This window comes from Panthera pardus, unplaced genomic scaffold (genome assembly GCF_024362965.1).
Source record: "Panthera pardus isolate Hobbes unplaced genomic scaffold, ASM2436296v1 HiC_scaffold_26, whole genome shotgun sequence".
NCBI classification, from domain to species: domain Eukaryota; kingdom Metazoa; phylum Chordata; class Mammalia; order Carnivora; family Felidae; genus Panthera; species Panthera pardus.
In genome coordinates this window covers 25439208-25464228 of record NW_026526832.1, presented here as the reverse complement: position 1 = coordinate 25464228, position 25021 = coordinate 25439208, and the positions used below count along the sequence as shown (strand labels likewise).

The window sequence follows — 25021 nt, the reverse complement described above, 5'->3', positions numbered from 1 at the left end:
TGAAGAGAAAAGTGACTATTTTGCCAATTCTTCCAGGGATAATATATAACAAGTACCACTCTAGATGCACAGGAGAGAATTTAACTACACACAGGAGATACTTTTAAGGCAGAAAAGCTTACTCCTCTCCCAGAAGTCATGTTAAGAAAGTCTATCTTACACAGGACAAGGACTCAGGTTCAACATTCAGACAACCATTTGCAAAAAGGTACTGATAATTTTAAGTTTAAATACCACCTTCACCGCCAAGACTAACAACACTTTCACATGCAAAGGTTGTTTTTAATTAAATATGGTAATTCTGACTGTTTTTGCAATTAGTTTCATTATAAATGGATATAAATTAGAAGAACCAGCCGAACAGACATATAAGGCAAAATCGGGGCGGGGGGGGGGGGGGGGGGGGGGAATACAGAGCTTCCAAGCTGACTCCTCACGGAATGAATGGGATAAATCTTGAGAAGAGATTATGAATATCCAACTGGAGATGTCAAATAGGATATACAAGTCTCAAGTTTAGGGGAGAGGGTCCAGGCTGGAGTTACAAACAATGAAATCACCAAGAAAAATTAAAAAGGGATCTATGGACAGAGTACTTCACATTAAGAGGCTGGAGACAGAAGGAACCAGGGAAGAGATGAAGAAGGAACAGTCAGGGCGGGCGCCTGGGGTGGCTCAGGTGGTTGAACATCCGACTTTGGTTCAGACCAGAATCTCGCGGTCCGGGAGTTCAAGGCCCATGTTGGTCTAAATGCTGACAGCGTAGAGCCTGGAGCCTACTTCGAATTCTGCGGCTCCCCCTCTCTCTCTCTCTCTCTCTCTCTCTCTCTCTCTCTGCCCCTCCCCTGCTCGCTCGCTCTCTCTCTCTCTCTCTCTCTCAAATGTAAAAATTAAAAAAAAAAAAAAAAGAAGGAACAGCTGTAACAATGTGGTCTCTTGCAGGCCAAAGAAAAAATAATTCTAATGAAGACTGAGTGATCAACAATGTTAAATGATGCTAAAAGCTATTAGAAGCTGAGAACTGACAAATGGCTTAGACACATGAAGTCATTATGATGAGGGATGCAAGCCAAACTGTAGTGAGTTCAGTCAAGAATGGGAGAACCACAAGCAAGTACAGACAATGCTTCTGAGGAGTTTAGATGTAAGGAGGGCCAGAGGGGAGCTAAAGAAAAGGGGATGCTGAGACTAATTTTTTCTTAATCAGAAAATGTATTTTATCAGCAAAGCACAATACTTTGTGCTTAAAATTTGTTGCTGTAAAATAAAACACATAAACACACAGAGAATATAAACCCAAAGGTACAGTATAATGACTACAATAACAACAAAAATTTAACCACAATCCAAGTTAAGAAATAGAAAACTGCCCAGCACCTTACCTCTCATACGTCCCTGCTCCACCACAATCTTCTCTTTGTCTTAGAGTTCTATACTACTCTACTACCCATAAATGCCTCCCTAAGACTCATGTGGTTGGAATGATTTAAAAATTTTCATGTAGGATTCACTAGCGGTTGTATGCAGATATACATCCCCATTATTCCATTATTGTATAGCAGCTCGTTGGATGGATACGAAAATGCATTTATGCGTTCTACATTTACACTGCTTCCCCCATTTAGGGACACTATCATCAGTACTGCTTATAAACATTTTGGTACATGTATCCTGGTGTATAACGTGTGGATTTATCTCTCTACTGCAAGGTATGTATCTAAGTAGTTGATGCACTGATTATGTAAATTCACACTCCTTCTACCTTGCTATTAGAGTTCTCACTTGCATGTAACTTTAATAACACTTTATATTCTCAGACTTTTAAATCTGGCTGATCTGGAAGATATGCAGAAATATTTTGTTGTGGTTTTGAGTTTCACTTTCCCATACTAAATAGGCTGAGCATCTCTTCATATGCTACTCTTGGAAGAGGCTTTTTCAAGTCTTTTACTCATTTTCCTACCAGGCTGCCTTTTCTTACTGGCTTATAAATATGTATGTGTATCCAAAGGTTTTCACTGTTTTAATATATTGCAATTATCTTTCTCCATCCCTAGCCTGACAATCTATTCTCTTTATGGTGAATTTTGGGGTAATAATGTCAAATATTATTTCATTTTTATAACAAAATTTCCCTGTATTTTCTAATAGCCTTAAAATTCCACTTTTCACATTTCTGTCTAAAATCCAAACGAAGTTGGTTATTGAACACAAGATAGGGCAGGGGTTCAATTTCATTTTGTTTCCAAAACAACCAATTTTATTTCATCTTATTTGTAAAACAAGTCATTCCTCCCTACTGCTTTGTTCTGTTTCTTTGTAATTAGGTATTCGTTTCTTTGGGGATTTCATCTTTGGGGTCTCTATTGGGTCCCACTGGTTTGTCTCTCCAGGGAAGAATTTAACTGTAGCTTTAGAATTAGTCTTCCTCTGGAGTAAGTCAAAACAGAGCAAGTCTTTTTACTTATTTTTGTCCTTTAAGAGTATTGTGGCTTAATCTTGATGGACCCTTTGCATTTTCACTAAATTTTTTTCTCAGCTATCAAAATATCATAGAAAGAACCTATTAGAAATTTTAGTTGGATATGTACTGAAACTATAGGGAGAACTGATACATTTAAAATGCTGACCTGTCAAGGGGAGCCTGGGTGGTTTAGCTAGTTGAGCATCCGACTTCAGCTGAGGTCATGATGTTGCAGTTTATGAGTTCCAGCCCACATTGGGCTCTGTGCTGAAAACTCAAGAGGCTGGAGCCTGCTTCAGATTCTGTGTCTCCCTCTCTCTCTGTCCCTACTCGCGCGCTGTCTCTCTCTCAAAAATTAAACATTAAAAAACATTAAACATAAAAACATTTTTAAAAAATTTCAATGCTGAGTGGACCAAAGGTAGCTATATCTCTTTAGGTCTCCTTTATACTTTTAAAAAGTTAGATTTAGTCCTAAGTACTTGCTACTACTACAAGTATCTTTAAAATTTTTCATTTTCAAACAGTATGCTGTTAACAAAAAAGATTTCATATTTTTTTTAATGTTTACTTTTGAAGGAGAGAGAGAGGGAGCGAGTGAGCAGGGAAGGGGCAGGGAGACATAGACACAACCCACAGCCCAGAGCCTGACACGGGGCTCAAACTCACAAACCGCGAGATCATGACCCGAGCTGAAGTCGGACGCTTAACCAACTGAGCCACTCAGGTACCCCCCTGAAAAGATTTTTAAATTGATTTTCATATCCAAAAACCTTAACAAGAACGTTAATTCTAATACTTGATCTAAAGATTCATTGACAGTTTTAGTTCTTCCTTTACAGAATTTTCTCATTTCTCTCTCATGTTATAGTACTGGCTAGGATCTCTAACATGCTAAAGTGTTAATAGGAATCATTGTCTTCTTCCCCGTCTTAAAAAAAAAAAAATCCAATTATTTCCCATAAAGCAGAAGTGTGTTATCCATTTGGGGGTACGGGGGGGTGTCAATTTCCACCTTAGCATATTAAGGAAACTATCTTTGAATCCTAATTTGTTGAAGTGGCTTGTTATTAGAGTCAGTATATAAATTTGTTATGCTTTTCTTGCCTCTCTTGAGAAGTTCTTGTGATTGCTTTCTTTTAATCTTTGAACGTGCCAATGACCTTATATGACTTCCTAAACTTCTTGAATTCCTGGGATAAAACCAACTTGTTCATCATATATTATTATCCTGCTTATTATATACTGCTATATCTGGCTGTTAATATTTTAGAATTTAGTAATTAACCTGTAATTTTCCTTTTCTGTATACTCTTTGACAGGTTTCATTATTTTTTCTTAAATGCTTATTCTTGAGACAGAGAGAACCCTCGAGGGAGGGTCAGAGAGAGGCTGAGCCAGAGGATCCGAAGCAGCCTCTGTGCTGACAGCAGACAGCCCAGACATGGGGCTAGAACTCATAAACCGTGAGATCATGACCTGAGCCACAGGTGGACACTTAACCAACTGACCCACTCAGGCGCCCCAGATATGATTTTTAATATTTAAGTTTCTTTTTTTAATGTTTCAAGCTTTTTTTTTTTTTTAATTCTAGTTAACGTATAGTGTAATACTGGTTTTAGGAGTAAAACTTAGTGATTCATCACTTACATACAACACCCAGTGCTCATCACACGTGTCCTCCTTAATCCCCATCACCCATTTAACCCACCCTCCCACCTACCACCCCCCTCCAGCAAATTTGTTTTCTGTAGTTAAAAATCTCTTTTATGGTTTGTTCCCTTCTTTTATTTTTCTTTCATCTATGTTCATCTGTTTTGTTTCTTATATCTACATATGCGTAAAATCATATGGCATTTGTCTTTCTCTGACTTATTTCGCTTAGCATAACACACTCTAGCTCCATCTACGTCATTGTAAATGGGAAGACTCCATCCTTTTTGATGGTTGAGTAACATTCCAGTGTGTGTGTGTGTGTGTGTGTGTACACACACACACACACACACACACACACACACATCTTCTTTACCCATTTGTCAGTCGGTGGACATTTGGGCTCTTTTCAACATTTGGCTACTGTTAATAATGCTGCTATAAACATTGGGGTGCATGTGCCACTTTGAATCTGTATTTTTTGTATCCTTTGGGTAAATAACCTAGTAGTGCAATTGCTGGATTGTAGGGTAGTTCTATTTTATTATTATTATTACTATATTATTATTATTATTATTATTTGAGGGGGGAGGGAGGGAGGGAAGGAGGGAACACGCATGAGCTGGGGAGAGGGGGAAAGCAGGAGAGGTAAAATCTTAAGCAGGCTCCATATTCAGCACAAGCACCATGCAAAGATCAATCCCATGACCCTGGGACCATGATCTGAGCCAAAATCAAGAGTTGGATGCTGGACTGACTGGCACCCCGGGGTAGTTCTATTTTTAATTTTCTGAAGAACCTCCATACTGTTCTCAAGTAGCTGCACCAGTTTGCGTACCCACCAACATGCAAGAGGGTTCCCCTTTCTCTGCATCCTAACTGACATCTGTTGTTTCCTGTGTTGTTAGTTTTAGCCATTCTGACAGGTGTGAGGTGATACCTCATTGTGGTTCCGCTTTGTATTTCCTTGATGATGAGTGATGTTAAGCATCTTTTTGTGTTATCTGATAGACATCTGGATGTCTTCTTTGGGAAAATGTCTATTCATGTCTTCTGCCCATGTCTATTCACGTCTTCTGCCCATTTCTTCACTGGCTTATTTGCTTTTTGGGTGTCAGGTTTGATAAGTTCTTCATAGATTTTGGATACTAACCCTTTATCAGATATATCACTTGCAAATGTCTTCTTCCATTCCAAAGGTTTTTAGTTTTGTTGACAGCTTCCTATGCTGTGCAGAAGCTTTTATCCTGAGGAGGTCCCAATAGTTCATTTTTACTTATGTTTCCCATGCCTTTGGAGACATGTCTAGTAACAAGTTGCTACAGCTGATGTCAAAGAGGTTGCTACCTGTGTTCTCTAGGATTTTAATGGAGTCCTATCTCACATTTAGGTCTCTCACTGATTTTGAATTTCTTTTTGTGATGGTATAACAAAGTGGTCCATTTTCATTCTTCGGCAGGTTTCCCAACACCATTTGTTGAAGAGACTGTCTTTTTTCCACTAAATATTCTTTCCTGCTTTGTTGAGGATTAAATGGCCATATAATTTCAGGGTTTTCTATTGTGTTCCACTGATCTATGTGTCTGTTTTTGCCAGTACTATACTGTCTTCATGACTGCAGCTTTGTAAGATAGCTTAAAGTCTGGAATTCTGATGCCTCCAGCTTTCCTTTTCTTTTTCAAGACTGCTTTGGCTACTTGGGGTCTTTTCTGATTCCATATATATTTTAGGATTCTTTGTCCTAGCTCTGTGAAAATTATTAGTGGTATTTTGATAGGGATAGTATTAAATGTGACAGGTTTTAGTACTTAGATTATACTAGTATCATAAAATGACCTGGGAAGCATACCTTCTTTTCCTATTTTCTAGGATCTTAAAAATTGGAATTATTTCCTCCTTGAATACCTGGTATTCAACACTGAAGTTTTATGTTGGCCTAAAATCTTAAGGGAGAAATTTTGATTACTTAATTCACTTCTTTAATGTTAATGGACCTCAGATGTTTTATATATCCTCAAGTCTGTTTGGTTACATTTTTCTAGTTATTTGTCCATTTTATCTACACTAATTTGTTAATGTGAGATTGTTCCTAATAGCCACCAATGATTATTTAATTTTTCTGTATTGGTATTTCTGCCTTCTTGTTTTAAATCTTTCTTGGATGAGTCTCTCAGGGGTTTATCAATTTTATTAGTATTTTCAAAGAAATAACTTTTGGGATAATTTAAATCTTTGAATTGTATGTTTGCCACCTATTTCATTCACATCAGCTCCCATCTTTATTATTTGGTTTCCTTTTACAAATTCTTTGGGCTTAGTCTCTTCCTTTTATAGTTCCTAGATAGAAACTTACTTTCCAATGTATGCATTTGAGCCTATTATATTCTCCTCCTGTGTTGTTTTAGGTGTAGGTGACAAGCTTAAATTTGTAGCATTTTCATAATCATTTAGTTCAAAAGCTTCTCATTTCTACTGTGTTATCTTTCTTTACGGAGAGTCTGGTAAGACACAGGGGCTTTAAAAAAAAAAAAAAAAAAAAGACATGGTCCCTACACACAAGGACTATACAATCTAGTAGAGGAGGTAATGTACTACGTCCTTAAATTTAAATGTTTATTTTTGTGAGAGCAAGCATGCAAGCAGGAGAGGGACAAAGTGGGGGAATGGGACATAGGATCCAAAGCGGGCTCTGCTGACAGCAGAGAGCCTGATACAGGGTTTGAACTTCTAAACCATGAGATCACCACCTGAGCCAAAGTCAAACACCTAACTGACAGAGCCACCCAGCACCCCTCCTTAATTCTAAGATGCCACTTTGTTTTGAGACAAGACACTGATCTACTAACTTCCGTTCAAAGAGAAATAGAAAATGTTGTTCTACTTGAAGACATTTTCTAACTTTAACATGGTAAAGCAAGGGCAGAATTGAGAAACCACAAATAACTAAATGAAATGCAAGGCAGACAGAAGAACTAAAGAAAGGTGCAAGAAGAGTAATTACTGATGAAGACATACTGGGAAAGAAAGATCAGGAAGGCTTTATGCAAAGAATACTGAAGGATGAGAAGGAAAGCTAATTACAAAATGTTTATAAACCAGAGTTAAAAAAAAATAATAATGTTAAACTCTATCTATCCCAATTTCCCTTAAAATGTGTAAAAGGGTATTCTAAGCTAAAAACCATTAGCTAGGGCTAGAGGCATAAAAAGTACAAGTTATCTCTGGCTGGTAGTATATGGTCTAGTGTGTTAAAGCATAGGACTATGGAAGGATACTATCAATTAAGTAGTTTGGGACTAGATCATTGAAAATATTAAGGGGCACCTCGGTGGCTCAGTCGGTTGGGTGTCCAACTTGGCTCAAGTCATGATCTCGCTGTTTCTAAGTTTGAGCCCCACAATGGAGCCTTGCCTTAAGACTGTTTTGGATCCTGTGTCTCCCTCTCTCTGTCCCTCCCCATTCGCACTCTCTCAAAAATAAACATTAAAAAAAATTTTTAAGCAAAATATTAAGAACCAGAATGGTATAAAACTAACTTATATTTTTGAAAGGTTAACTGAAAGAAGAATAACAAGATGAAATGGGGGCGCCTGGGTGGCTCAGTCGGTTAAGTGTTTGACTCTGGATTTCCGCTCAGGTCATGATCTCATGGTTTGTGAGATTCAGCCCCCCTCCCCCCATGTCAGGCTTTGTGCTGACAGTGCAGGGCCTGTTTAGGATTCCCTCTCTCAAGATAATCTCAAGATAAATAAAAAAAGATAAATGAACAGAAGAGATTGGAGGCAGAGTTAGTGGGAGGTTAAGAAAGAGGCTGAACAAGAATAGCACAGATGAAAACGAAAGGGAACATGAGATAGAATGAACAAGAACTGACAAATTATTGAATGCGAAGCACAGAAGAAAATCAAGAGTTGAAGAGGATTCTGAGACTGAAGCCAAAAGTTTCTAGTTCAAGAGTACAGTGAAATTAACACTAAAATAAACATTAAGATAAGCAAATCTGGGAGAGAGTTCATATTTTTTTTTTGACACTATGAGTTTTGAGGACTGCTGGAACATACACATGGTAATGTCCAATACAAAGGCAGAAATATGTTAGATGTTCAAAAAAGAGTCCAAGATGTAGATGTAAACTCATTAGTTTACTGGAATAGGAATGATAGCTGAAATAATGAAAGCAGACGGTCTCCCCCCACCCTGCCCACCCACCCACCACACACACACACACACACACACACACACACACACACAAAAGAGCATCTATTGTTCCAATACTGAAACTGAAGTTCAAAGAGAAAAGTTGGCCAACATGACTCAACTAGGTTGTACGGAAATATGGCACATCTGATTCCAAAGTATCTAGTCCAAAGTAACTGTCTTCCACGTTTAAGGATTTATACAGAGGAAAGGGAAACTGATCAAAGCAATGAAAAAGATAGGAAATCCAGGAAAACAAATTATCACAGAGGCTAGTGTCACGACAGAGAGACGTTGTAGAGAGTTGGACTTAGTCAATATGGTGAAACACACCAAAGAATTGAGAAAAATAAGGATGGAGAAGAGGAGGTCTTACTTTGCAATTGTTACTGAGTTAATATTAGAGTTACTGAAAGGAATCATGGAGGCAGGCTTAAAAGAAGTGTGAGACAAATAGAAGAACCCAGAGCCGTCTTAGTACTATCTTTCATAAACTTTCAGTTCAGTTCCCTTTTAGCCCTGCCTCCATGTCCTTCCACGTGTCTACAACTTCAGCTTCACGGCTTCAGGTAAGCAGCTTCCCCGAAGCAAGTACATAGCTGGGGTAAAAAAAGAAAATAATGAGAACACTCCCGTTCTATTATCATTTGTACTTCAGAGACTATAATATTAACATGTTCTCTTTAGCCAGTGGGCTAGACAAGATGATGAAATCAGACCTTAGAATCTCAGAGATAATAGAATGAATGTAATCAATATAGAAATTCTCAAAGTAACATACAGAAGCATTCAGCCACATGTAACACATACAAGAAACCCTCAATCACATATATTTTCCGATACACTAAATACGATTCCTAAATGATCTGAAAATTTAACTAAATTACAATTAAGTGGAAACTGAAACTCATTTCATTAATAAGTAATCTATATAGTTACAGGAATAATTACTCATATACTAAGAGTGAAAAAAACGGATACTTAAGAGAGAAAGTGAGTCTTCAAGAGAGAACAGAATAGGAAATGACGCATTATCTACTGATATGTAGCTTTAAATTTCACTTTAAAAACATAAGTGCTTTTCTTGGTTTAAGAAAATTATTGTCCTTGCATTATTCTTAAAGTTGTAATTTTGTATCTAGTTTCATGAAAATCTACTTCACAACAAAGATCTATTTTTTTGGCTCCTTCTAAAAGTTGTACTGTGGTAATGGGAATAAAGTTTTATCATTTTCTTTGCATTAGGCTTTCATAGGTGTATTTTAGTATACACTTGCTATCAGGTTATAGATACCAATAGTTCATAATACTATAAATTGGCTAAACACAATGAAACAGTGGAAAATTTTAGCTGCAAACTTCTCATATTAACTAAATGACCTTCTTATTCAGCAGCAACAGCACATAGAGGTTTTGTCTTAACATGACAACTCTAACCAACTGATTTTACTTCTTGAAGCATGCTTCAAGAATTCTGGACTATGTTGAGAAAATGCTATAGTTTATGCCATATACAGAGTAAGAAAAAATGGATGTACGTAGAATTCCAGTACATGTTCGCAATCGCGGTCTCACAAAAAATATAGATTTCAACTATTGGCCCCTGAGTTCTAAATAACTTCTCGCAAGGTAGGCAAGACTTAAAAAAGATAGTTCTGATTTTTTCACTCTTCAATGTGAGTGATTACATTTAACATTTCAAACCTATGCAAATTTCTAGAATTAACTAACTGTATACCTGGCATGCCGGTAGCAAGACCCTGACCAAAAGCCAAAGTTGGATTTGCTGCTGCAAGTGATTCTGCCTGCTGCCCTTGCTGGCCCTGATTGGGAGTAAGAGGGCGCTGACCTGCTCCAGCTCGGAGAACCTACAAAGGACAAATGATTTCCTTAAAAATGAAATTATAAAATAACAGATAAATAAATTTATCCCAGAGTAAATTGCCTTTGGATATTCTTCGAACATATTTATATGCAATGAAACGATGATTTGGCATGAAAAAATACAAAATACTTAAAATCAAAAACACAATCACTGGCTCATGACAACTAGAACAATCTATTAAGTAACATCTAGAGATTCTTGAAGGCCTAACGAAAAGTAATTTTTAGTATTTGTGCTCTTTTTCTTACCAAAGAAATTTATTGGGGGGGGGGGGGGGGCAGGGAATGGCAAAATTTTAGATCATATTAATTTCACAAAGATAGATGAACAATTCAGGACAAGCGGTATTCACTGTAAATAAGCCTCACACATAGGTGTATTGGTCAAGTAGTATATTTTCATGTTTGCCCAAAGAAGATATAGATTGAAAAATAATTTATTAAATGGTGCCATGGTCTAATCTACAAGGACTGAGCCAAAGGACAGCTTCAACAGAACACCAATACAGTAATAAACCACATAAAGGAAATTTAGAATAAAATTTAACTGCCAAGTAACACTACACTTGTCAGTAAGTTGCTTCTTTGGTATAAATATGAAGAATTTGACAATCAGAAGTCAGAAATCACCAATAGTGTTTCTACATTTATCAAAACAGTTTATCAAAACATAAAAGCAGCAGAAATTTCAAAAACCCAAAACCAACCAAAACCATTGTAATAAACATTTTCTTTTTGAAGAAATTAAATTTAACCAGTAGTGAAAATATTTCCTCTTTTCAATTTTCTCCAGCTTGCTTAAAAATATACTCTGTAATCATTTTCTAGTCAGAAATGTATTAAGTTAATATTTAAAATAGTAATTTAAATACCCAGAAGAAAATGAAGTGATAATTACTTTGATAGGAACATGAGCACACCTGAAAAGGTGATGAAAAATTAAAATCTGCTAGAGATTTCAACAGTTTCTATAACAAAAATGTAGAAATGGAATACACCTCAATCTTTAAATTCATGTAATACCAATTAGAAAAAAAAAACCACCATGTAATCAATACTTGTATATAGGTACTACATTACATGCTGAGGAGATGAAAAGACACACATCTTGAAAACAAGGAACTCATTGAATTTCAAGGACTCTTCAGGTATGATTTAATGAAGGCAGGCCTATACCTGTTGCTGTCCAGGCTGAGCTTGTGATGCTGCTTGCTGATTTGCTGTGTTGTTTGCCGCAGCTGCAGCTTGTTGCTGAAATAAATTGGCTGGATACACCCCCCATGGAACACCATAATACTGAGGTGGAACCACTGCTGGACCTAAACCCCACACCCCACCCCGCCCCCCCAAAAAAAAAGTTACTTACATTTTATAGATAAATCAGTTACCATTAGATCATAAAAAGGAACACTATATGAGTTAAAGCAAATGTCCTTATAATCCCCAACCCACTTACACCTGCTATATCCTTTCTTTTTTTTCCTGATTCTAGTAGGAAAAAGTCTCATTCAGGTTATGATTACTTCAAGAGAAACAGGAGTGACAGCAGTGGCCTCAATGGAGATGGTAAAGCTAAAGTCAAAAGGACCAATGAACTAACAGGATACTTAACCATCTATGCAACAGTTACTGAATGCCAGTTTATGGGTTTGATACTGGCAAACACAGATAATATACTCAGGGAACATTAGACTTCATAAAACTGCAAGATTTACTATGTTCAATTCAAATTCTCTTAAAAGGCTATTTTCTGAATATTGAAAAAAATTACCAAAATATTACAAAACACTTTTATCTTTTTATTTGCAATCTACAACATAAAACTTTGGAACATTCTTGTACCAAGCTTGCGACAACTGTATTTGAATTGTAAACCTTGAATTTAAAAATATTTTTTAGTTAAAGTTTTTATTAAAAATATTCTTCATATTTGAAACAGTCACAATTCTCACAAAGCAACTGAAAATTGCATGAAAACAAATGAAACATCACTGCTTATGTGGTTAGGAAAATGGAACTAGTGAGTAAAGACAAGAAAGAACCAAGTAATATAAAGGCACAGAGGGACACAGACATGTGAAAGCAAACTAGGAAAAATAGAATGAACTGTGCTTGCTCTGGTCTATGTTATTCAAGGTAACATCTGCTTCTATGGGAATAAACAGCATTATGCACAATAATTTCCACGTTAAGTTCATGAGCAAGATGTCATGATTATTAATTGATAAAATAAAGATGGCCTAAAATTCCACGGATACAATTTTAATATATCTAATATTTTAAAAAGTTAAACTCTTGGATTCACTTTGTTTTGGAGGGAAATAAAGCCCAGTACAATTGACTGAATCACTAAAGTGAAAAGCATTAAAAAACTTAAAGTTAAAGTATTATTTCTGAAAACAGTTTAAGCACCATCTACAATGAAAACTGTTAACAGGATTTATGAAGAATACATTATCAAAACAAGAGTCAAATATCTATCTAGAACCTCTTTGCCCAAAACAATAGCCAGAAGCCACCTGTGACGACTGAAGAATTAAAAAGTTAGACAGCCCAAACTGAGATATGGTCTTAAGTATGATATACACAGGATTTTGAAGACTTTGCATGAAAAAAAAAAAGTAAAATATCTATTAGTAATTAAAAAAATATTAATTATATTAAAATAATATTTGGTTGTGTTGGGATAAATCAAACATTTAAATTAATATCATCTGTTTTTTGCTTTTATAATGTAGATACTAGAAAATTTTAATTGCATTATCTGGCTCACATTATATTTCTATTGGACACCACTGGTCTTAGAAAGCCTGAATCCAAAATGCCTAGAATGCTTAATCTGAAAACTAACCATTTCTTAAGGTTTCCTTAAAGTCCATAGATTGTATGATATACCAGAATTTTACATACTAACATCCAGTTAAATGGCACCAAGAAAGCTCATCCCCTCCTTATGGAATTACGTGCAGATCTATACTAATACTAAAATCTACTGAATGTGATAGGTTGGTTTCAGTCTCCTAAATAAGCTATCAAACTAGAATTTGAAATTAACATTTATTTTTTCACTTCTTAAAACAGTCTTGAGTATAAAAAACAAGTCCCCTAACTCCCAGGAAAAGACTGACTGTTCTACAGTCAGGATAATAACTGCCAGAAGTGGAGTTTAAAATTGTCAAATTCATCAGTGACAATTCATATCATTGAACAAAGTTTAAAAATCATGATAGTCTGGAGTTATGAAAGTCAGTCAGTTGGCAGGCTCACTCCAGTGAACACACATTTATGGCTGACATGACCCTGTTCCTGCCTCTGTAACCAACATTAACCCATGCCTAAGACTAATTCATTTTTCTCTATAACCAACTCAACCTAAAACAACCTCTTCTTCAAAACCCTACACAGAAGATCAGCAAATTGTTTGCTTGGCTCAATAGGATGGTGACCAGCACACAACTGTCCTTACTACTTAAATAAGCAAGAAATACAGCTTTGGGTTTAAAAACATTTTTCCCCAGTATTACTGCCATATTACTGATACATGACATTTGTATAGTTTTGGTTTTCATTTTAGACTTTGAGTGGCAGTTTCTGGTTTTGACAGTTAAGTGCTTTCCAACTCCATGCCACCTTTTTGCCCCTCAGTCGGCTTGCCTATTTTAACACTGCTAAATAAACTTTACTTTTTAGATACTCATTCTCTCAAGACTGCTGAAGCTCCTTACCTCATACTCTCCCTGACCTGGGTATCTATGGTACCTACCCCAGTTTACTGCATTAGAAGTAACTTTACTTTTGCACTGTCTCTGTGGGTGATGGAATTGGTCAGAAAAAAGATCTGTGGTTGGCAATGTAAGATTTCTGAAACTACAAAATTGAATTGGAAACCAACTATGTACAAAAGGAAAAAGTTCTCAAGCTTCAGCTTTTTCCTAGAGCATTAAAACTGGACAAATAGTAAACTAACTCTCTGGAAACGTCACTTGATTCTAGATAAGTGTTTCAGATTTTCTTAGGAACTTCAAATTGCTCACCAAATAGACAAAAACACAACTTGTAAGAAAATTAAAACTAAATCCATAATAAGCAACGAGGATGAACAATAAGTTACCTGCTAATGTTGCTGCTGCAGCCAACCCTGCTGCAGTATATGGATCAGTCCCTGGAGGAGCAGCACTAATAATATACGGATTTGGCACAAATGCAGCTGGAGCAAGGCCTGCTGAGAATACACCAGCTGTATTTTAAAAAGGGGAGAAATAATGAATGAAGATGTAAAGTATTATTTTCTTCATTAGGTAAAATAATTTCTACACTGAATTTGGAGTGGGGAAGCAGAGTGCGTATAGTGGTTCAAACTCTGATTAACTGAGTGACTTTGGGCATGTAACATCACCTGACTCTAAGATTCTTCATTTAGGAAATAGGTGTATCACCACTTATCTTAGAGGATTTTTGTGAGAGTTAAAACATGATACCAAATATGAAAGGACTGTGTAGAACTAGCAAAACAGACACACAATGAATGTTTAGAGTTAGAACTACTATTGTTCAACGGTAGTTTCTCTTTTGTTTTTCTAATGCTTATTACTTATTTTTGAGAAACAGAGCACAAGCAGGGGAGGGGCAGAGAGAGGAGGAGACACAGAATCAGAAGCAGGCTCCAGGCTCAAGCTGTCAGCACAGAGCCTGAAGCCTGGCTCAAACTGATCAACTGCGAGATCATGGCCTGAGACAAAGTCAGATGCCCAACTGACCCACCCAGGTGCCCCAGTATTTTTTAATTTAATCTTTATTAAGCTATACTGTGAGCTAAGAATTCAATAGTGAGGAAGGCATGATCTGCCCTCACAAATCAATCCATCTAATGAGAAAAACAAATTGACAATTAGAATACAGTATAGTAGGAGCTATAGGCACAGAGAGAAGGGGTACCTAGTGAGCTTCAGAAAGTGTGGGTAGGATGATGTGGGGTTGTAGGGCAGGGCAAGACAAGACAAAATTGGAGTTACAATCAGAATGAAGACCTGTGAACACCTTCCTGGGTCATGTTAAGTTTGGACTTTACCCAGAAAGCAACAGAATAACAATGAAGAGCTTTAGGCAGAACTGTGACTTTAAGGCCACTTCTGCATCTAATGACTGCTAACGTGAATTCGGTAAAAGGCAGGGAAGATTTTTTAAATATTCGTTTGCAGTACTTATTAAAGAAAACTGCTGGTATCAAGAAAGTACTGTGTATACTAGTCACTGTAAAGTATGGACTTGAGTTGTCTCTTCTGGAAAACAAGTGGAAGGTGAGGAAATAATGGGAAAGGAGGTGTTTTAAAAGTTACAAGAGGGGCACCTGGGTGGCTCAGTCAGTTAAGTGTCCGACTTCGGCTCAGGTCATGATCTCGCGGTCCGTGAGTTCAAGCCCCGCGTCAGGCTCTGTGCTGACTGCTCAGAGCCTGGAGCCTGTTTCAGATTCTGTGTCTCCCTCTCTCTCTGACCCTCCCCCATTCATGCTCTGTCTCTCTCTGTCTCAAAAATAAATAAACGTTAAAAAAAAAATTAAAAAAAAAAAGTTACAAGAGCTCAGAAAAATTCAATTTACAAGATGATTAATAGGGCGCCTGGCTGGTTATGTCAGTAGAGCACATGATTTCTTGATTTCGGGGTTGAGAGTTCAAGCCCCACATGGGTGTAGAGGTTACTTAAAAATATTTAAAAATAAATAAAAACATGATTAAGGGGGAGAATAGGAGAATAAAAGCATGTGGGTATAAATGACTTAAAAGAAAGAATTCAAAAGGAACACTTACTCTAAACCTTGAAATCAAGGTTCAGAAACTCCATTCTAACTATATTATAGCAGTTTTTAAATGTTCTGAATGTGACCCATAATATGAAATATATTTCACATCAACCTAGTGACCATATATACATATACATGCCACAAACAAAAATATCAAAAAAAATTTATCTTTATAAAGTTCCATGTAACTTAGTATTTTCTACTAAATTTATTAATTTCTATAATCTATTTAATTTCTAAAACTAGTGGCCATACCCCACAACACTGATTTCATGTACAGGCACAACCATTTGAAAAATGAGTTTTTAAAACTTTTATTTGAGAAAGAAAAGAGAATACACACATGCACACGCACAAGTGGGAGAGGGGCAGAGAGAGGATCTTAAGCAAGCGCCACACTCAGCATGGTCCCCAACATGGGGCTTGATACTAGGATCATGAACCGATCCAAAATCAACAGTCAGACACTCTACAAACTAAGCTCCCCAGGAGCTCCCAAAACTTTGCTTTTAATAAAGGAAGACTAAAAGAGGGTTCAGGGGCACCTGAGTGGCCCATTAGATTAAGCATCTGACTCTTGATTTCAGTTCAGGCTATGAGCTCACGGTTCCTAGGATGAAGCTCTGTCTTGGGCTCTGTGCTGAAAGCGAGGAGTCGGCTTGGGATTCTCTCTCTCCTCCCTACCTCTGTGCCCCTCCCCTGCTTAGGCTCTCTCTCAAAATAAATAAACTGGAAAAAAAAAAAAAAAGAGAGAGAGAGAGTTGAATAATATCCTTGCACTATTTAAAAAATCATTTGCTCAGAGTTGCATTCTTAACTAAGCCCTAGGGGAAAGGTTCCAAGATTTCCGTTTCCTCTATCATAAATTGTCTTTGTCACAAAGAAAATGATGGATGTTGTGGTATTCATGTCCTACGCGTACCCCTACAAAATCTCAAAGCCAGGATATAATTTTTTTATATTCCATATTTTATGATTTAAAAAGCTTGCTTTTAAGATCTCCAATACTAGTGGAGTTTACAAAACGGAAAGTCAAAGTCCTCATGTAATCTTTACTGACTGTTGGCTTATATTCTACTGAATTATTCAATTTTAGAGAGGATTTTAATATAGTTTTCTCCATATTTGTTATAAAACAAATATGAGATATAAAGCAGATATGAAGTTTCAGGTATGTGGGGGGAAAAGGAATTAGTTTAGCCTAATGGATACATACTGAAACTTATTGAAAAAATGTTTTTCATGTGTTTTTATTAAGTTCATGATTAATTTAGAAATATTTACAACTTACTAGACAGCAAATACACTGTTTACATATATATATTTATGTTTGCACGTGTATACAAATGTGTTTATATATTTATGTTTATACATACACGTAGGTATATACATCATTTTCAATTTTGAAATGAACACACACACAGTCACACATTTTATATACTGTAGGCTATAATGGCACTTTAATATGTATTTTTCACTTTCCAATTAACCATAGGTCCTTTTCTATGTCAACAGGTAACCTATCAAGTCATTCTTTCTAATATACAGAAGGAACATACATGATTTAACCAGTCTATTAAGGATATATAGTCAGATGGTCCACAATCTTTCGTTATAATAATCTTATTATTCTTTTAGTACGCAAGGTCTCTGCATTATCATCCTATCTTTATAAAAATTCAGTTAAGGTTCAAGTACCATGTCAGGCTCTAGGCTGGCAGATTAGAGCCTGGAGCCTGCTTTGAATTCTGTGTCTCCCTCTCTCACTGCCCCACCCCCACTCAGTGTGTGTGTGTCTGTCTGTCTGTCTGTCTCTCTCTCAAAAGTAAATAAACATTTAAAAATTCACTTAAATGAGGGGCGCCTGGGTGGCTCAGTCAGTTGACTGTCTTGACTTCTCTCAGGTCTTGATCTCACAGTTCGTGAGTTCGAGCCCTGCATCAGCCTCTGTGCTGATAGCTCACGGGCTGGAGCCTGCTTCAGATTCTGGGTCTCCCTCTCTCTCTACCCCTTCCCTGCTCAAGCGCGTTCTCTCTCCCTCTCTCCCTCTCTCTCTCTCTCTCTCTCTCTCAAAAATAAAGATTAAAAAAAATTTTTTTTTAATTCACTTAAATGGGAAAATATACATCAATTCTTGGCCAATATGTCCATATTACTCCCCAGGAAAGTTGTGCCAATTTCCATCAGGAATATATGAATATGCCATTCACACTCCTGTCAAATTTGGACATTACCCAACCATTTAAAATTTTTTTTTTTAAGTTTATTTATTTTGAGGGGGTGGTGGGCAAGCACAAGTGGGAGAGGGGCAGGGGCATGAGAGAATCCCAAGCAGCTTCCCACTGTCAGCCCAGAGCCCAACATGGGGCTTAAACTCATGAACCATGAGATCATACCCTCAGGTGAAATCAGGAGTTGGATACTTAACAGACTGAACTGCCCAGGTGCCCCTACTAAACTGTTAAAGAGTTGTCAATCTCTTGGTAAATAAAGCATTGGTAAAATAAAGCATTAAAAATATTTTGTTTTAATCTATGGTTCTTTGTCTATCAAAGAGGCAAAATGTCTTGCAAAACTTTTTCTCATTTAAAATTTTGATACATTAGGAATAGGACCCAATTATCTTGGAGCTATTTTCCAAATACATGCTTTTATCGTTAATTTGAAATCCCAATTAAGGTTAGAACCCACTCCGCCACTGCACCACCTGGGTGGCTCAGTCAGTTGGGTGGCTGACTTCGGCTCAGGTCATGATCTCACAGTCTGTGGGTTTGAGCCCCGCGATGGGCTCTGTGCTGGCAGCTCGGAGCCTGGAGCCTGCTTCCGATTCTGTGTCTCCCTGTCTCTCTCTTCCCCTCCCCTGTTTGTTCTCTGTCTCTCAAATAATAAACATTAAAAAAAAATTTTTTTTAAATGTGGCTACAAAAGAATTTAAAACTCTATGTGGCACATATTATATTTCTGTTGTAAAGTGCTGTTCTAAAGTAGGCTATCAGACACCCATGAAATTACTAGTCAAACTTGGATAAAAAGAGTGATGGTCAACAATAAATACATTTAACTGTGGAACAAAGGTTAAAAGGTAGGATTCTTATATCTGGGTGGCTCAGTGCATTAAGCATCTGGCTCTTGGTGTCAGCTCACGTCATGATCTGGTTTGCGAGTTTGAGCCCTGTGTCAGGCTCTGTGCTGTGTTGAGCCTGCTTGGAATTCTCTCCCCCACCCCCACCCTCTCTCTGCCCCTCCCTTGCTCATGTGCCTTCTCTTTCTCAAAATAAATGTTTTTAAAAGATGGGATCAATTTTGGTAAATTACGCTTAGAAATATTTCCATTTTATTCAGGTTTTCAAATTTAATTGCATAGTCTTCCAGATGGCTTCACAAAGAAATTCTGCCTTATGGTCTCTTAAAAGACCATATAAGTCCAATGTTACTTGAAATACTCCAGGGTACTAAAAAGGGAGATATTTCTAAATTCTTTTTATGACAAATCTGACCAAAGAAATGAAAAAACAAACATACATACAAATGTAAACACTAATTTCATATACACATTATTTTATTTTATTTTTTTTTTAATTTTTTTTTCAACGTTTTTTATTTATTTTTTTTTGGGACAGAGAGAGACAGAGCATGAACGGGGGAGGGGCAGAGAGAGAGAGGGAGACACAGAATCGGAAACAGGCTCCAGGCTCCGAGCCACCAGCCCAGAGCCTGACGCGGGGCTGGAACTCACGGACCGCGAGATCATGACCTGGCTGAAGTCGGACGCTTAACCGACTGCGCCACCCAGGCGCCCCTCATGTACACATTATTGATGCAAACACCCTAAATAAAACACTAGCCAATTGAAAGAGCTCATTAAGAGAATTATATATACATTTTTATTCCATGAACACAAGAATGATTCAATTATTAGAAAGTATTCATAGAAGTTAGCATTTACAAATCAAGAGCTTTCACAGATACCAATTAAAAGATATATAAAAGCCATTTACAATGATAGTAAAAGATAAAATATCTAAGAATATACTTATTAAGAAATATGCAAACTTATATGATAAAAACTTTAAAGCACTCATAAACAACACATAAGCAGATGTCAACAAAAATAAAAATACACCATGTCCTGATTAGAATACTTAATATCATAAAGATGTCAATTTTCCCAAAGTTAATTTAAAATTTTAACCCAATGTTCTGGTAGTAAATAAATGAAGTCTAAAGTTTATATAAAAAAGCTTATAAGAAGAGAAAACTTCAAAAAGGAAGAGCAATAATGGGCATACTATTAGCCTGTCATATATTAAACCATACCATAAAGAAATAAATAAAAGCATTACACTAGTCCATTAGTAGACAGGAATCACTATGTTTCTAACAATGAGAAGGAAGGATTAAGTATAGGAATAAAGAAAGTTGGAGGCAAAGAATGCATGGTGCTATTAGAAGTCACCTAGAAATGTGTGGTCGTCTTGGATAAAAACCAAAAATAAAATTTGGGACCTAGGGGTCCTTCTTGGATTGACAAAGAACAATACAAATGTAAGGGAAGAGAAACAACTTAATAAATATCTCCCCCTTCCACTGATTATGATGTTGAGAATATTCACAACTTTTCCAACCAAGAAATAAATCAAGGTTAGCTAAAACCAGGCATAAACGTGGTTATATAAATCTACACATGTGATACAATGATGTAATACTATACATATACATTTACCAATATCATATTCCGGATTGTGGTAGTGTACTATGATTATGTAAGATGTAACCATTGAGGGAAAGCTGTGTGGGGAACCTCTCTGTACTCTCTTTGCAACTCCATGTAAATTTAGAATTACTTCAAATTGAAAAGTTAAAAATAAAAAACCCCAACATGGACAACATGTACCAATGCTTTGACTCTAGCAATAACAAAGGTATAATAATTCATGTTAAAGGCTAAAGGTCAAAGTCCAAATAACTTAATGAAGTGAAGAAGAAAATATTTTAAGGAATTTTCTTGGAATTGATTCCCAAACCATCTTTTTAAATAAGCATTTTTACTTGAAAAAAGACACAAATAACTACATTTGAATTTCCAAGTGTTTGACTCTCTTAACTTTACACTGACCTTATGTGCTGACAGCTTTCATCATATTATACATTTTTATTTAACGATACAAAAATCAGAAACAGTTCTTCCCTAGTTAATCTTTACTCCTGCCATGTAATCTATTACTCTTTTAAGAAGACGTTTTAAAACAAGAACCCCATACAATTATAGAAAAATAAAACATTCTAATAAATACTAACACAAGAGTTGCTAACAGTCTAATCAAAATGGTAACTTATAAAGACTCACCTATATGTGGCTGCTGAGCTGCAGCTAATGCATATTGCTGCTGTTGAGCTGCAGTTAACTGCTGAACTGTTAGTGCATTAGTCCTCTGAAAGAGCTATTAGGGAAAATATTTAAAACAAAGATTAGTCTCAAAGCATTTAATTTCTATTTAGAAAGCTGAGAATAGATTATTTTAAACACATATTTCAATCACTTTCTCAACTACAAAAACATTTTATTTATAAAACATTAAGTATTTAAGAACACTCCTATTATTCATGTCCATGCCTCACAGCACCAGAGGCTACACCGGTACATAGTTCAGAGAAGCTTCACTGAAGGGGCACGCTTTACCTGCTGCTGGGGATTGTAGTCAAAAAGGCCTACAGTAGCTCCTGAAGAGTCCATGGGTACCTGATTACCAGGATAGTCAAACTGCAAGGAATCCAGACCAACTTGTTCCATGGCATCCAGATTCTGGGTTTCAGGATTTGAAAACTCTTCAACAAGTGGTTTATTAGCTGTAGGATTAGGAAGAGGCCCCAATCCTTCTGAGGGATTAGTATTGGGGCCCAGGCGCTCAACTACTTCAGTTGGAGAGGCTTGACGACTTCCAGGAGTACGACTACATAAAGAAAACAGAAAGGCATTATGAGTAAAAGTAGTAAGTCAAATCTGAATGGAAAGTAGGAAAATCATGAAAAACAAATGGCGGCAAAATACAGAAAGCAAATCAGGCACCCCAGGTCACTAATTATTCCACTTTATTACAACCCCCCCCCCCCCCCCAGTTTAACGTCTTAAGAACTGACACAGTTTCATTTTTTCATATTACTAATGATTATTTTCTCCACGGTGAATAGCATAAAGATATAACTCAATTTTACAGATAAGAAATTGCCCAATATCACAATTCAGGCTCAGACTACCTGAAACTTTTGTCTCAAATCACAGACAAAATGAGTAAGTACGAATAGCAGCCTATCAAGTGACAAACATGGGAAGTCTCAAAACCAAAATCCACCTACCATATTCCTGTCTTGCCCAAGAGTACAGAATTTTCCCGTAAAATCTTGCTTGCTATTTGGGGGAGGGTGGGGGGAGGGGACTGGCCAGAAAGGATGGCCTTCATGACTTCAGAGTGTAAAATGTGGGATATAACAAAAAAGGACATGAACCAAGACAAAGGCTGACTCTGGACTCCGACTTTAAATATGATTTTGAGCAAATCACTTCATCTTCCAGGCCTCAATTCCTTAAGGGAGGAGACCAAAGACATAATCTTCTTATACTTATTTTTCCAAATGAGGACAAAAAAGGAATTATGAAAAGCCTCTATGACCGCTCTCAAAAACCCATCTTTATCACACTAAATTGCTTCAGTTTAAGTCATCAGAAAGAAATGGAAACATGTAACATATTTACCAAAAACTAAATATGCCCTTCAATGAAAAGTAAACTTCCACATACAAAAAAGCAACTTCCTCTACTAACTAGCGTCTTTAATTTTCCCAAAAAATGTATTAAGATTAAATATTAAGGATCGACTCTTTTATCAACATCTTTCATGGTCTAAACTTTATTTCTATATATAATCTATTCTCATTTACCAATGTCTTTTCTTCTACAGAATTATTTTACGCAAGATCCTTTCCCACACAAGAAGTTTGTTCGTTCTTAGGAAGCTTGAGTTCATAGTATATTCAACCCTAAGTACATTAAATAAATGGTAATAACTATTTTACCTGGCTTTCATTGCCAATTGTTAACATCTATGTAACTCTGCCCCCAACTTCAGGAGCTTCACATTGAGATAAATTTGCTAACATATACAGAGCATTTTACAAGTAATTAATTATAAGAATTTGTTCCCAGATACTTAGGTGAACTTGCATTTATTTAAATGCAACTCCTTTAACCATACATAATTTTTCATGTGAATATTCCACAAAGGTTTGCTTTTCTTTCAGACTATATGGGAAGAAAAAAAATAAAACTGAAAGGGTCTTCTTTAAAATCAGCTAGAAAGGGGCGGTTGGGTGGCTCAGTCAGTTGAGCGCGGTTTGTGGGTTCAAGCCCTGCATCGGTCTCTCTGCCGATAGCTCAGAGCCTGGAGCCTGCTTCGGATTCTGCACCTCCCCCTCTCTCTGCCCCGCCCCTCTCGCTCTGTCTCTCTCAAAAATGAATAAACTTAAAAAAAAATTTTTTTTTCTTTAAAGAATATTTTTTAAAAAATCAGCTGGAAAAAAAATAAAGCCTGGTATAGTTCTCTCCTTCCTTTCAGTTCTACACTCTAGTGGTTATATACTGATGATGTATCAATTAATGTACATATTAATGATGTGTGAGCATAGTGACTGTATGGCCACAGCCATATGTCTGACACATTTTTATACTATCAAATACAATACTATATCTAAAATATTTTGTAAGCGATTTTAAATACATACCCCAACCTTAATGGAATAAAATTATAATTTTAATAAATGTACAAGTCCGTATTAATATGGAGAAGCATAGCCTTTCATACACACAACTCTAATACAGTGATAGAGGATATAATAGAAAAGGGAATTACGCTATCAAGTGGTGCTATTTTCTTGCTATAGTTAATGGTGTATTAACACTTCAATTATAAATGCATACTCTGAAGGGCTCATAATCAACTCAGTTTTAAATATACACCCTTGCTAAATCGCAGATTAGGTAATTGCAGAAAAGCACAATCAGGATAAAGCTCTAAAATAAACTGAAAAGCATGAAATGTACTTCTCGTCAAAGAGGTTTACTGGTTTTGGATGCTTTTTTGCACTTAGAACAGATACAAATGGCACTGTTTTTAGGAAACATTGTTACTCTGCTTTTGACAATTAAAGGCAATAATAAATGTAAATGCATACCACCCACATATATGATTACACTCAGTTAAGGGAGATTCTGTGGCTCACAAGACCTCAAAGAAAACAGCTCATTTTCAGCATCTCATTAGTGAAATATAAAGTTATAGGAATTCAGTATGAAAAAACAACTCTCTAATATCTAGGTAAAGGTACACTGGCTAATTTGAGACAGGCTAGAAGAAAATATTTAATTGCCATCAAGAAAGAACTAAGTTACAACTTAAAGACTTCTAAGCTTAAAACTAACTTTTTGAGATCTCTAATATGTTCCCTACTTCCTAATTTCGGGAATATTAAGTATTAGCACAAATTCGTATTTATGAACAAGAAAGGTCACAGCTCCTAAGCTAATTATGTTTTCTCATTTCCAAGATTAAGAGTTAAGTAGGGGGTGGGGGATACAATACAGGGATAGAAGAAAGAGAAAACTCCACAAAAAAGGTGCTCAAGAGCAACCCCAAGAGGAGTATGCCAAGAAAAATCACAGATTAAACCTAAAATTCACTAAATTTTAGCAGGCAGGAAAAAGTTAAAATTTAGACTACCATATTAGCAGAAAGGTAACAGCAATGTCTAACATCACTCCTTTAATGGAAGGCATGGTTTTAGAGACTATTCTATTGAATTATTTTTTAAAAAATGGTTCATAATCAATATTCCTTATAAAAAAAATTAAATCTTTTTCTGGATTAACGCAAGGTACAAAGGGAAATAAAGTAAACCAAAATTGGAAAAGTGTCTAAATCAACCACATCAGCTAACAGTAATCATCCCTAAAGAGATATGCTTTTCTTCTTGAG

The 25021-nt window shown here is 36.3% G+C and overlaps 1 protein-coding gene across 8 annotated transcripts in view; it reads right to left on the bottom strand.

Moving 5' to 3' along the window:
• The window catches only part of PUM2 (pumilio RNA binding family member 2), a 99863-nt gene that overhangs the window by 37796 nt on the left and 37046 nt on the right, over positions 1 to 25021 (bottom strand). For 7 of the 8 annotated variants that reach the window (XM_053891130.1, XM_019451043.2, XM_019451057.2 and 4 more), the window contains 5 exons: positions 21676 to 21946; positions 21343 to 21436; positions 14310 to 14435; positions 11375 to 11517; positions 10053 to 10182 (listed from right to left, as the gene is read on the bottom strand). In XM_053891130.1, the coding sequence (XP_053747105.1) occupies positions 10053 to 10182; positions 11375 to 11517; positions 14310 to 14435; positions 21343 to 21436; positions 21676 to 21946 (764 nt within the window). The remainder of the gene's footprint in view (positions 1 to 10052; positions 10183 to 11374; positions 11518 to 14309; positions 14436 to 21342; positions 21437 to 21675; positions 21947 to 25021) is intronic. The other variant, XM_053891129.1, reaches the window with a different exon arrangement.